The sequence below is a fragment of the Epargyreus clarus genome, unplaced genomic scaffold, assembly GCF_041222505.1.
Source record: "Epargyreus clarus isolate Ecla_fem2 unplaced genomic scaffold, WU_Ecla_fem_2.2 ptg000014l, whole genome shotgun sequence".
Lineage (NCBI taxonomy): Eukaryota > Metazoa > Arthropoda > Insecta > Lepidoptera > Hesperiidae > Epargyreus > Epargyreus clarus.
This window is the reverse complement of record NW_027332222.1, coordinates 898,267-913,768: the sequence shown is the minus strand read 5'-3', so window position 1 is coordinate 913,768 and position 15,502 is coordinate 898,267. Positions and strand designations below refer to the sequence as shown.

At 34.2% G+C, this 15,502-nt stretch overlaps 1 protein-coding gene across 2 annotated transcripts in view; it reads left to right on the top strand.

Annotated features, from left to right (window-relative positions):
* The window catches only part of Nlg3 (Neuroligin 3), a 116,626-nt gene that overhangs the window by 79,106 nt on the left and 22,018 nt on the right, over nt 1-15,502 (top strand). For both annotated transcript variants that reach the window (XM_073079420.1, XM_073079419.1), the window contains exon 4: nt 5,267-5,464. In XM_073079420.1, coding sequence (XP_072935521.1) covers nt 5,267-5,464 — 198 coding nt within the window. The remainder of the gene's footprint in view (nt 1-5,266; nt 5,465-15,502) is intronic.

The following is a 15,502-nucleotide window of genomic DNA, read 5'->3' as shown; positions in this document are numbered from 1 at the left end:
AATCTATACAATCTTAAATAAGAGGAGCTGGTAATATAATAAGTTTCGTAGCATGATTTTAAATGATATTCTTTAAGCTTAGGCAGATTTTGAAAAAGCTTATGCATACATATATTCACTTACTTTTTAGGGTTCCGTACCCAAAGGGTAAAAACGGAACCCTATTACTAAGACTTCGCTGTCTGTCCGTCTGTCACAGAGCTCTATCTCTGGAACTCTAATAGAACTGTAATAGAAGTGTAATATAAAAAGGGGTCCCCATACAACAAACTGGTATTTCCGGTATTTGTCAAATAAACTGTTGAGCCGTTATAGGTAGACAGTTAAAATTTTCAAAATGTATGTACTTCCATGGCCGCTATAATAACAAGTACTAGAAATTAAAAAAAGAGGAAATTTTGGTGGCCGAACCGTCCGGTTACCGGTTTGACCTTCACTTGCCCAATTATTTTATAAAAAATATATCATATCTATATAAAGGAAGTAAACAAGAAGATGAAAAACTGATAAATTAATTCAGTGTATCATTCGTTAGTAAAGCTTCTGAAAATATAATTAGATAAATGCTTTGATAACCATTAAGTATGCCGATAAATTATGTGTCATTTAAGTCTATTAAGCAATTTGAATTTATGAATAATATTTTCAATTATGTTAATAAATTAACGATTTAAGCTAATCCAAAATGTCTTATTGCTAATTAGATTCGTAATTAACTGCGAAACGGAAGGAATTCATTTCCTCAGCTCGCAAATCTTGAGCGTCCCGTAAGAGGATGTATAATTTATGTATTTAAAATTAATATAATCATCTCCACCGCCTCGTATATATGTGTGTCTACTTAGTAATAACAGTTAAGTGATGCCGAGTTCTGGTTTGAAGGTACGGTGTCTTAAGCAGGGCAACAAACTTGGTAACAACACATCCGTTGCTGACCCCAGATAGAACTCCAAATATATATGGTCTCGATGTCTAGAGTGACAGTGTCTATTTACCATAATATCGTCATCTTTCTTTCTTTCTTTCTTTCTATCTACATCTACGGATTTGTTGCTTATATTAGGAGCTAATAAACTCAATTGAATTGCACGGATTGACGAACAATATCAAGAATATTTCTAACATGAAAAAAAGGAAAGTAATCCTTATCACGTAGCCACAGGGTTCGCCGTTGTGGGGTACATACGAGCCCCGGACGCCTGCCTAACGATACACATCCCAGTAGATGAGTCTGTAAAACCACTAACCTTCCAAGCTTATTTGTAGTCTAGAATCGTGTCAGGGTATAATTTCACAGGGTGCAAAAAAGTAGGCATGCCTTGGTCTTCCTGACGTATTCCTAACTGCACTTAACAAGACACATGCGGTAGAATGGCTAGTGAGAGGGCATATACAGACCGATTGTATGATTTCGCTAAACAGAAGACGACGACTGGTCGTAAGAATCGCTGTAAAATAACTCTGGTGATTTTTTTACATCTACCCTCCTATAAGTTAACAAGCACAACACCGACAACAACAACCGTAGAACAACCGTCGAGAAATTCCTTTGCTATTTATAGGATACTGTATGGCACAATAACGTTTCATCTCCACTCCAAAACACGCTAACCGCTTCATCGAAAAAATACGATCAATAAGGGCCTATTTTTTTAACATTGGAATGACAATAGAGCCAGCATTTCGCCTGACGTGCAAGTGAGCAGCTTACTCAACAGTAAGCACATCTGTAACCAACTAAAGTAGACCACGAACGGTGCGTTGTCACAATAAGAAGACTAAGATGATCGCCTCATTTATAAGCCAGCCGGCATGCAGGACTCGTTTCACGCTAGAAATAGCAAAATGCGTTCACTTCAAAATCATACCACAAAAAGTAAAGAATCGTAAGTACCTACTTTACTTATCAAGATACCAATTGGATAATAGTAAAATAGAAACAATATGAAGAATGTACAAATTTGTATCGAAATAAAATTAATCCACGTGCTAAACTTTCCCCGACCAATAAGAATCTTGTTCTGTAATATTTCGTTCGCTGAAAATTAAATCATTTCAAAGAAACAAAATCTAATAGAGTCAGCCGCGGAAAACGTGTCCTGACTCGCAATGACTCTACCTAGAGATCTACTAACCAACGCTTTTAAACAACGTCTCGTTGGGAGGTTTTTAGTTGGGTAACATTTATAGAGTTGGAAAGAGAGAGTTGTAGGAAATTAAATGAAAAGGGAACGAAAAACTTTTATATGTATGTATTGTTTTTATAATAGTTTGGTTTTACAATATTTATGTTTATTAATCTCATTGGTTATAACGCGTTCACTACAACTATAAGAGGAGTAAAGTTTGGAGCAAATTGTATTTAAGCCAATCAATAGAAGTAGAGTGTAGGTTGGTTGGTGGCCTATCCTTCAAAAGGCTTTATACAAGATCTAGCGACTATTCTTCAATGATAACAATTGGGTCCAAGGGTGTGCGCATGAAAAGCTACTAACGGTCACCCATCAAATTTTCAGCCATATCTATCGCTGAATAACTAATATATAAAGTATATTCTTCTTCTACTAGACGGGATTGCATTAAAATAACAAATTTCAATGTATTTTGACGGTGGTGGGGCTCATGAAATTGTAATTTTTGCACTGCACCTCACCTTTACGCCTTTCCTGATGCTGTTGCTTTCTTACGCCTTATTTTTTACATTTACTTAAAGATTCTGATACACTTATGTAATTTTCTTTATATATCTTGATGGCAAAATAAATAAGACATGTTTTTTACACCGATAGCCTCACTGTCTTGGACAATGACAAATAAGAGTACACTAACGGTACATTCTGAGCCAAACATAAATAATCTCACAAATCCATAAAAGGATATTTGAAATAAAATAAAAAATATGTTTAAGTATGCGATAAGTTATTTTTTTCAATGGTTCCAGTAGAAGATTTTGGTAAACTAAATTGAAGATAAAATATAACAATGACATGAGAAAATGAAGAACTATGATAAGTTGAAAAGAAATTACAACAACAACAGCAGTAATTCATTGAAAGTAAATAAAATACCATTGAACTATATGCCTCTGGAATAACAAAATGCTTGAAGGCAAGGCTCATGAAAATGTAAAATTTTCACCGAGCTCGCCCTGTCAGCGGTGTAAATCCTTGCAAATCCCGAAACCTGTACCGTTCCAGGATTTTCACTTGCAGGATATTCCTGGAAAATCGATTTTATGCATAGTAATAAAGCTACTTACACTTTTCAGACTTGTACATAATGTCGAAAGCCATATTCTGCAATGGTATATTCCTTTTTGTTTCACTACTAAATATGGAAGATGATTAGGTTTTTAGATAAGAATGATAAAAAAATCTTGAAGATTTTTAATCTTTTTGTATTACATATTTAGCAGCACTATACCTACTATTATATTTAAATATAATACCAGTTAAGCACTGCTGTAGTGCAGTATTTTAATTTGTAAGACACGACAAGGCAGAGACTAATATGCGATGCATTTCAATTTAGTAGCGACGCGTCTTTTTTTATAATATAGGAGTAGCAGACGAGCATGCAGTCCACCTGATGGTAAGTGGCTACTGCCGCCCATGGATATCTGTAATCAACCCCAGATAGGATTAGATATTCCTACCTGAGGTCGGCCACAGATGTGCCGGTACTCCTGAGGACTAAGCTGGAACGCCTCGGAAAAGTATGTCTCGCTTACCACACCCTTCAAACCAGAAAACAGCAGCGCTTAACACTGCTGTTATAAGGTAGAGATAGGTGTGTCGGTGGTGCCGGCGGAGTCGAACCAAAAAGGATTCTACCACCTGCGTCTGTTGGGACACAGACTTTTGGAATCGATTATAATACTCACGCGCAGTTATTTAATACATAGTGTACTGCATGCTCGTTTGCGTTCTTTATTTCGTTAAAATTCTCGTAACGTGAAAAATACAGATAGCAGGAAAAGCAGATGCTTTATGCTTTTTGTCATCTGGCGAAATGATAAAAGGTGAGAGGAATATTCTATGCAAAAATAATTCAATTGTGAACAGAGTTGTGGGGCAAGACGCCATTATTGCGCAAAAGGGGCACTTGTCTCAGTTAATTATTTTCTCTCCGCGGTAGCCGGCGTCAAAGAGAAGGATTCTCTAGATAACTATTATTTTAATTTGCGCCGTCTTGAATTTTCTTGGATTTATTCCACAGATTCAACCGCAATCTTGAGATTCTGTTCCGTATTTAGTTAAGTAATTAGGTGGTGCTGGAAGAGCTCTTAATTTTTTTCATATACTATGAATTACCAAATGAACATATTGTATTCTTGATGATAAGATAACAGAATATTTTCGTATTTCAAATTCTGTATTACTGTGTTTTAAGTTAAGAATTTTGAAGAAAATCGATTTAGAAAATTGTAGAATTATGGAATTGAGACATAGTAATATTTTTTTTAATTTCATTGTGAAAATAAGTAAACATTACCTAGGTCGTAGACATATAAAAGCACTTCCATTGTTTAAATGTTATCAAACACACGCAATTTAATTTCTAATACAAAGCTTACCTCCTCGTGGTTACGTAATAGAATTAACATTAAAAGAAACATAATAACACGAACGTTATTACAGAAACACATAAAATAGAAGCTTGAACATCCTAATGCCCTAAATACATTGAGCTAAGTGGATTAGAACCCGTTACCTAAATGAATTTGTTCAGATGTCGCACTAAGCTCTTTGTTTGCAGAGGACATTTTGTACCTCAGGCCTTATTTTTTCTCGTTACCAAAAGGTTTTAGATCAAAGAAGTGAAAGACATTTATGTTATCATATAAATAACGCCAGAAAGTAAAGAAAATTGGGGATCGATTTGAAATATGTATCCGAATCGAGAGGATAATTTTACAAAGAGCCTTCGATAACCAGAATATCTGAAATAAAGGTTTCGGGATTTTGATTTCCCAATAGGGAATGTGACGAATTTTTTGTCTGGAAATAGACTTTCTAATTATTTCGGTATCTTTTCTGATATTTTCATCATTTATCGTTAACTTTTAGGGATCGGAAAAAGTGTGTCAACCTATAAAAGTAGTACAGTCTATATTAAGCAGCCACAATCCTATAATGAACTAGTTTACACGTTATCTATTAATTGAAATATCGTATTATTTGGAAAATTCTTAGCATATTATATAAAACATTTAGACGATTTTCTTACGAAGTTACAAACTTACTTACCTACATTCTTCCAACAGGCTTCCTGAATCCTCGCTCAGACGACTTCCTTCGCTCGCCAGCGAACTACGGCTTGATGGACCAGATAGCAGCCCTCCACTGGATCAAGGAGAATGTAGCAGTCTTCGGTGGTGACCCTTCGAACGTAACCCTCATGGGCCATGGCACCGGCGCCGCTTGTGTACACTTCTTGCTCACTTCCTTAGCAGTACCCGAAGGTATGTCATTATGGAAAATTTATTACAGTACTGGTAAAATGAGTTATGTGAGTACGTAATCACGTAATCACCTTCATTTATTCTAATTAAAATTACAAGTTTATGTCAAATTATTACATACAAACACCACAATTACAAACAGCTACAAATTATGATAAACAATGATAACTCATGTACGTACGTACTCACGTAACTCATTTTACCAGTATTGTATTATACCATTAGTTTTTACATTAGTTTTACAGAACCATTACCGTGAGTTTTTACGTTTTGAAAAATATGACTGTTTTGGTATTTGTTTTCGTATTTGCCCATACAATTTCCAATTAGCGCCCCGGGCATTTTGTAACAGAACTATAGTGTCAGTAACGTAACATTAACATTTGCGAACATGTGAGGGAGACAAAAAGTTCATTTTCACTTGAGCACTTACTTATTGTTACCTTCACTGACAACTCATTCTACTGAAGCAAACGGAACAGAATAATGGATTGAGTAAACGTAACGTACAATTGTGGTATGTTTCGAATACTCGTACTAAGGGTACAGATTAGCATTATTAATGTCATTACTTATTTATTTTAACGTATTTGTTGTACTGTGTTCTTTACTTTGGCATTATAGAAGTTATTCTCGAAATTCTTCCTTCTTTTTCAGCAAAACTGTTTAAGACATGTAAATAATTATTTCAAAATAACTATAATTAAAACATCAAGGAAATTGAATACTAGAGAAACTATAAGAAAATTTAAAACTAAAATTCTTAGCAATTCCGCTGCATTATTAAATAATGTGAAGTAAGACACTTCTAAGTTTTAAATTAAACTACAAGATTAACCGAATTCCAGGTTATTTATAAAAGGATTTTATTGAGAAAAGGAAATAGATCCAACACAAACTGTCCTGTGTAAACTGATTCTACGTCTAGCTTATCAAACTTGTAGTAAATATTATACCTCTTGACGCTGTCAGGACAATATTGTCATAAACTTGTGCTTTGTGAAAGGGTAAGGTATAAAATATTCGCTGATTTTATTTTCAAAGTATATTCTTCTTCTAAGTAACTTCTGAGTTCATTTGGATGATTCTCAGCTATGTGATTACGGTAGGCACTATTGTCGAAATCCTCATTTTTATTTTACTACTAATGAATTTAATGTCCAAATCATTCTCAACGTTGTGCAAGGTTGGAGTGTAAGACCTTTCGTTAGCATTTTAGTATTTATATACACTGTATTATACTTCCAAAACAGATTTTTTTACTACAAGAAGTACTACTAAACAACTTAGTAGTAAAAGTCAATTTTGGTACTTAATAAAACTCCAATAGCAACTGACAGATAACTCACAGGTTTACTAGAAGACATTAAAACACAAATTTCCTTATGCAACTAACATGTGCAATAAAAAGTATTTTTTCCTCTAAGAGGTTAAATAAGGTATTGAAAGCTCATAATGAAATAAACGTTTATTCATAAACGCTCAAATAAGGAAAGTAAAACAAAGAATCAAAACTCATTCACATTGAAGAACCCTATGCAATAACTCATTAATTGCCGCTATCAGAAGAATGGCGCTCGGAACAAAGAAACAATGGGTGTTCCGCTTTCCATTCCATCGGAATTGTTCCGAACCCGCCATGAATATGCAAAATGGCTCGCGTTAGGACGAATCGGGTATCGTTTGGTGTATCATGAGCATAGTACGATATACTATGAGCATAGTATAGGTTACAAATATGACGTAATTTGGTAAATAAGTATTGAAAACTAATTGGGAACTTGGGTGAAAAGTAAGGTAGCTTAGTATTGATGACTTGCTTGCCTACCTACTATATCAATATACCTACTGCGTAATAGGGTAAATCACGATGTAAATTAATCTTTATAAATGTACAAAAAATGTCTGTCTAATATTTTCACCAAAAGGAGTTAAATGAGTTTCTAGAAAAAATAAATATACTGTTTTTAGACACTTTAATTTTGTTTTGCAAGTCCATATTAAAACCGTAGTCGCAAATTCACGAATTGATACGTAGTTAAACGTTAAATATTATACATAATTTTAATTTCAGGGCTGAGTTTGATAAAATAATGTTAAAACTACTTAGCATACTCAAAATAACTGATGTGGAATACGGGATCCTTTATCCTAAACAAACAGTCATTAATATTGGCTCACCAAAACATTTAGCAAGCACTACGCTTCTAAATTGTAATTAACATTCATGAAAACTTAATTGTTTGTTTGTATACAAGTACCTGTGTAAGCACTTATTATAATTAGTTTCGGGATAAACGACCCACGTAACCCACGTTCGCATCCCCTCTTAGTTATATGCACATCTACATATTTTAGGTGTTTTAGTGTAGTATTTCTTGTAAAATGTATATTTTGGTGAGAGTCATCAACAAGAGCTTAGTATGCAGCATTTATAACAGCAGCGCTACTGCGTCCCGTTTTGAAGGATGTGATAAGATACATACTTAACCGAGGCGTATTAGCGCTTAGTTTTCAGGGATACCAACGCGTGTGACCAATCTCAAGTGAGACTTTTGTCTCTTGGGGTTGATTACGGATGTCAATAGGCTGCAGCAGTTCTCCTCGCGGTAAGCTTACCGTGAGAAGAACGGCATGCTAGTTTGCTGCTTCAAAAATATAAAAATAATATATTTTTGTCCCGTTTTACTATATTGCAAGGTAAACGCCATTATGCAAATGACCAGCTTTGGTAATACTTACATGCAACTATTTCTGTGAATGTTAGTAGGACAGTTAATTCAGTCTTGTTTATTCAAAGAAAACCGGGTCTAGATGATTCGTATTGTATAGAAAAGATAGAAAATAACAAAGCGAAAGAATAGCGAAAGATAGAAAAATGTATTCCTAGTTCAGTATTACCGCATCAGTGTACATTGTACGGTATTGTGGTATCAGGGGGCAAGGTCGTGGGAAGTGGGTTAGATAGAAGGGCATAGGTGATCTTTTATTGTTATGATAGCTGAAACGATGAGGCAACTGGGGCGCATTATTCAAATGTTAAAATAACAATGACTCTTATATTGGTTTAAGCTACAAAGCGTAATTATTGTGCCGTTACTCTTAAGCATTGTTTAAGAATAACTCGTATGTTGTAAACGATTTTATGTTTGGATATTTGAAAATATGTGTACTCGCAACTAGGGAAGATTTGTATCTTCTACCTTGCTTCCCCCAATCTGTACTGATGAATAGCTTCAAAAAACAAACCTACGAGCAAGGAGTTACTATTCAATTTTTGTAACTAAGAGAATGGAATCCAACTCGGGTTGATGACTAGCTTAATATGTATTCTCTACCAACCCGATATGGAGCAACGTGTTGGAATATAACATCCAGGCCTCTTCCAGTTTTGGGCAGAGTTCTATGTCTAATAGAGGAAAATAAAAAGTTCCCAAAAACCTAAGTTTGAAAACATTACATATCTTAGAACCCAAGGAAAGACCGGCCAATTTCTATTTTGTCAACTTGTCGGATTATTATTCGCCAGTGGCATAAAAGAAAGTTTTACTTGTCTCATATATTTTTGCAAATCTACCAGCATTTCAAAAGGTGTGACGATATGGATAAGAAGCGGCGAAGAAACTCCATAACACAGACCTTTAATTTTTTTGGATCTACAATGATAAATTTAACCTTATGGAACATGTGGAATCTGAGTTTCTATAGACCACTGTTTCTTTAGAGTTTCTTTTCATCTGTCAAATAATCGCTTAGTTTATAGCACGCTTTTTATACGTTTGCCCACTTTAAATTCAATTAAGGACACGAAACGCGATAAAAATATAAGATATTCAAAAGGCAAAAGTGCTAATTCAGGCGTACCACTAAACCTAGTAGCTAAAAATAAACCCTTGTAATTAGGAAGACAAAAATATGGTCAACTATTTTAGCCAGCCTTTATAGGTCAAGTATGTAGAACGTAGGCACGCGGCCTCTTTAGGCTTAAAGTGAAAATTGAATTTAGGGCGCAATTTATCAAAGTAATTTCGAGGTTAAAACTGAAATTGCTCATTATAAATTACAAGCGCTTTGTTATTCTGCACGTAAATAAATATAAGGTTTTCTGTAAGCGGAATAAGGTGGTTGGCTACATTTTTTTGTATAAAAGCCATAGTTTAGTGAACTGGTCGTATTCCAAATGCGATTTCTTAAAAAATCTTTACATTTTGACTATGGTAGTATCATCGCCACTCTTCTCTGTATTTGCTGTAGTGTTAAATTTTAAGTAACGATAATTATGCAACTCCAAATAAGATTAGATTCCATCCTGAGGTTTCCGCTGGGATACGAGTACGTCTTCCTTACCACACCCTTCTAAGCGGAACACAGCAGCGCTTGACATTGCTGTTAAGGAAATAGATGTGGCGGTGCCGTTGGAATGTTCAGAGTCAGTGGTCCTACACCATTTGTGGTTTCTATGGTCGAAATCTTAAAATTATTTCAACATAAATCTTCATTTGGAGTAAATATTTACTTAACAATGATTTATGTTTGTTCATAAAATATATGCGGGTATTCATACATAAAAATGTCAATAGCCAAGCCTCAACGACACAATGCATACAAAATATGATTGAACCGAAATCACATATCAAAACGAAGTCTGGATGTCAATTTATATGGAATAATTTTAGTTTACAGTATTCGACAGCCAACCCAATCTGTTTGCAGTATTATTCTGGGTGATTTTATTCGTGATTTTATGTTTGTCTTCATATTATTGTGTTTATTTGTTCTTTAAAACATGATGTCTTTTTACATTATGTTTGTATAGGTATATCTGTATGCGACATCATAGATTTTAATTGGACGAATCAATATGGATGAGTAAATAGTCTTACAGATTCCTTGACAAGGATCTGATGATGCACTTGACGGGTGTAGCAAACACAGACAAGATGAGGTAAGAGTGTCTCTTACCATGATGTATTTTAATTTATTCTCTGTAACAATACAATTGTCGCCGACCTGAAGTAAAACCAAATTTCTACCTTAAGTTTAATATCATTGCCATGTAGAACTGCATGTGTTTCATTTAATAAAGAACAGTTTATCCTACTTTTACAAGTGAGAAATTGGTGTGATAGTGACGAAGTCAAACAAGAGTCTTACCTTTTACATAACGGCTTCTACCAAACCCACAGCATGAACAAAACGTATATAATAAATAAACTTAACGTCGTACGTCCATAAATCTCGCACACTCGTATAGCTGGAATCTGTCGCCGTCACCGGATTATACGATGAACACCGACAAGTGAACCATTCATCACTGAACTCGGATTAGTGAGTGTATTACTCCGGTTTTGAGTTATGCTTCGCCATTGACTGTGTTCTCTTGCCACGTTTATTGCTAATCTGTTACATAACTAACTAGCCACCGTCGTGGCTCAGTTTGATAATTATTTGGACTAATATCAGATCGCTCCTGTGGAAACTTGATAGAAAGTTTATAGACGCTTTCTACATTACTCTACTCATAAACCCACAGAAGCTGTTAAGTCTGATAACTAAAGATGGTTGGATGAAAACCTTATTTGACAAAATACGCTGCACTTTAACGTTATTACGGTCGGTTAACTTGCATTCTTAGCATGCAACTTCATTTCTTAAGTTGCATCACACTATATAAAACATAGCTTAACTACCAGAGCTAAGGTAAACAATAATAATCTGGTAATCCTATTGAGAGGTGGCATATACATCTAACGTTAAGCTACTTCGCGCATTTCGGGAGGAAAGGCACCCTAATGATCACTCATAAACTCGTACTCCTAGACTAATATTAAATAACCCTTTAAAACATCTACATACACATTTATTTTTATTTTTCAATATTTATTGTTATGTTCGTGTACATTAAATGTGTTTCGTAAATTTCGTTTAATAAACAGATAAAAGCGTTGCAATTCAATAAATACGTGTGCAGCAGTTGACTTCACAATTTTGAACGCAAACGGCTTTGTTTGGTACAACGTTCGTTGTTTATTCAAAACACGCTTTCAAATCTACTCCAGACTTATTGGGAATTCTATTTTTTTCGCCACCAAACTGATTTATTTGCTGGACGTAAACGGGGTGAATGAGCTTTTGTTTGTTTTTGCTCTGAAAATCTCGAGCGAAATTCATAGCTACGCCAGTTCAAGTTTAAATATTTTTACGAATATTGCAGTAAAATTTTAAGGTTTTTTACTGAGTGGCAAATGTGTTCATAATGCGAGGTCTAAATAATATTAGGTCGGTATCTTTGATTCTTAAAGTATGTACTTCTGATTTTTTGAATTCACGGCGTTTAATTTTAGTCTTTTTATATGCTTGCTGAGAACTGGTGTTGCCCAAAAATTGTACAAGACCTCGAACATTCTCCACTACGTTGCTCCGTTGCGGATTGGTGGAGCAAAGTAGTGTGTGGGAGATTTTCAAATCCATAAGGACACCGCTAAGTTGTGATGACTGCAATTTAATTATTTTAATCGAGAATTGTGGCTTAACGAGTACTCCGAAACGTAAAAGCTTACATGAAATTTAGCAGTAGCAGTAACCCATACATTTCCTGACCGCGGTCAACATTGTTTAACTTTGCAGACCAGTTTTACACGTGTGACTTCCTACTAAAATAAATATTTACTACCACTCTTAAGCCAAATAAAGCAAATTTGAATGCAAAGAAATGCATATTTAAAATCCAACTACGGGGATCATTGTGAATTCATTTTTATTGTCCGAGATATGGATCTGTGACCTTAAGGCCCCTTGTGTTGGACTGATTTCTTTACAGAACGACGATTTTCTATTCTATTCAATTGATAAAAGGAGATAAAATGAACGAATCTCTCTCAAATAAACGCTTGAAGATCAGTGGTGCTTGTGAATAGGAAATTATATCGCACTGTTAGCAAAACTGAGCGTAAACTAATTATAAGTTACTTATCAAATAATCTAGTAAAAATATTTAGTCCAAAACTGTAGAATTTGGGTTTTACGAAAGCATTTTGGTAAGTTTAAATAAAAATAAAGTATGTCTTCAATTCCTACGCAGAAAGTGTATCCGCACAATATAATTATGGTAAATAGTTTTGGTGGAATTACTTGTTTGTACATTTTGCATGTAGATTCACACATATATTAGAGTATTAATTTAAGATTACCTTTTATAATAGATGATATCGACTCATTAAGCAAACAGAATCATCTGTGTAATAACTACCTACTTAATATAAAAGTTAAACTAATTATTAATTTGTACACTTTCATTATAGTAGTATGCCGTAATTTAACTTGTCTCATTAACGTCAAAACCAAATCCACTAGCGTAAGAATATTGAAATTTATGGGCCATAAAATCGACTTTCGAGACACTGTTTGTCTTACTTAAGTTTTTTTGGGAAAATATACTCTAAGCGAATCGGTAAGCAGAATTTTGTCATGTTCTTAAATTCGGAACGATCAATTAGGAAATGAAATAACGATATCCCATTTCTAACCCAAAAATGCATTTTCCATATTTACTTATAATAAAGATACTATTCTTCAACTTACTTGAGAGGTATGCAAAAATGTTTGGAATTTAAACGGAAGAAACCTACTCGTATAGTGTTTTGTACCTTTCTATGCTTTGTAAAATGAAATAACTAATGACGTCATGTCGTCTGATATAGTCAAAAAGGTCTTATTTTTACTCAACTGTAGAGGGTAATATTTTTCGGGAATAAGTATGTGTCATTCTTTGTTATATTAACGATTTTTACTTATGTAGTGTCGTTGGATACGTCTAAATTGTGGGAATGTTTACGCTGTATTTTTAAGCAGTCGGATTTTTTGTTTTAATAATAATAATTATTATTATTTATGTTACCTTATTAAAAGTCTCCTTACCACACTCCTCAAACCAAACCACAGTAGTGTCAGTACCGCTGTTAGTTATTAGAAATTGGTAATGAATTGTTGCTACAAACGCCCTAGTATCAAAATAAGGGTGTAATAAAGGACAGTTTACCAGAACTTGTTTCAGGAATGTTATTATGAAAACGTAGGGTAAATATTTTAAGAGCTTAATTACCTCGCTGTTACTGTACGTTATTTCGGATATTATCCAGGGTATGCTTTAAATGTTTCTAGAATATTTGCGGGGATGACTGAAAAACTTGTCCCAATATTTCAGGCAAATATTTATAATAACGAAAGTTATTTCGACGATGTTTGTATAAAGTCAGCAATGCATTAAGTAAATAATTTTGAAACCAGTTTATCTTCTATATTAAAAATGATTTTGCATTCAAGATAAATCTGTTATTTATGTAGTTGTTCGAAAATAATCTGGGGCAAGCTAAAAATATTTCTAGAATATGTGGAGGAGGCTAGAGAAAAAGGTTTATCTATTTTAAAAGTATGCCAATGTAAGGTTGGTTGTTTTATTCATTTGTGTAAATTAAGCAAGTTAAACAATACTACTTTGGATACAACGTGACTAAATTTTGTTACCCATCAAATCCTGTTAGCATCACTGACATGATCTTCAGGTTAAATAATGTACTAAAATTTGCAAATGGCATTTGACTCTACCTTAAAAATGCTAAGAACTTAATATAGAGCCATTCTTCATGCCACCTATTTGGAGAATAATCCAGAGCATGCAGAAATGTTGCTGGTATTTTCGCAAAGAAACCGAGCTAGAATAGCTGCCCCAATACCGGCGTTTGTATGCAGTCTTGCAAATTGCAAGAAAGAAAGAAATTTGCTGCCCCGACTGAAATATAACCGGCCAGAATACTCGGCAATTTCAGCTAACTGCTATACAAATTTTAGTGTTGCTAACGAAACGTGGATTTGAAAAGCCTGAATGGAATCTAGTTATGAAATGCTTAATGATATCATGATTAAATGCAGTGTCAAGATAGAATTTGTGTGGACATTTCATTACATGATTAAACTTTTTTTTTTAAATTCTCCTGTTTTTGCTTCAAGATAAACCTTGTCTTCTACTATTTTGGTGACGGGTTGATCCGTAATTACATAATCATATTGAGTGTCTGTGCAGTGATGTATCAAGGACGTCCAGGTCTCCAGCACCGGATGGAACATCCTGTCAAAAACAGCTGGAAGAGCGAATGTCCTGGTGCTGGAAAAGCTGGCCGACCTCCTCGATAATCATAAAACTTTCCTTAGAAGTACATAGAGAACTATGAGCTATGGAAAGAAATGAAGATATTCGAAAATTTTAATATAATTTAATAAATCGCAATAAACGAAAAATGCTTCTGACATATTTTCTGTTGTATGTACATAAGTCTCATAATGTTTTTTTTTTCCGTTTACATATCTCAAGGAAAAATATACACATCAGTGAATAACAACTTTTCAAGCTTTTTTGAGCGTTTATTGTGTTCCTGTCAGTCAGATTCCCTAACATTCACGCCATCCCATAGGCGTAAATTTCGTTATATTTCAGTTTATCTTTGATCAAAATATTCTGTTTTCAGTATAATTCGCGAACATTTCTTTCCGTGCCATTTCATATAACAGTCTACTTTTCGCTTCCGTTGGTATAAAAATATTGCGCAAAAGTCAACTTCCCTTGGTCTTGCTTTATTTTCAAACCCGCTGGATTTCGTTCAAAACAATGTTATGTTTTATTCATGGGGACACTCCGCCCGGTATTGGTATGTATGGTGACAATATTTTCAAATCATATCACCTCCATGTATGGGACGGTCCATTCTTGTTTTCATATTTTAGTAACACGCTTCGGAAAATTTATGCTTAGTTTCAAAAATTCCTCCTTTACATTTTAAAATTTGTCCAACACAGCTACACTGGGAGAATATAAATTGGAAATACAGCGGTTTTCTATTTTTTCGACTCATTTACTGATTCTTCTGAAATAGGGAACACTTATTTCTGTAAGCAAATGTGTTTTAAAAACATCGTATTATAATGTAAAAAATGTGTATTCAATGCAGATCTATTTATGTACGATGCAGTATGACTTTTGACACT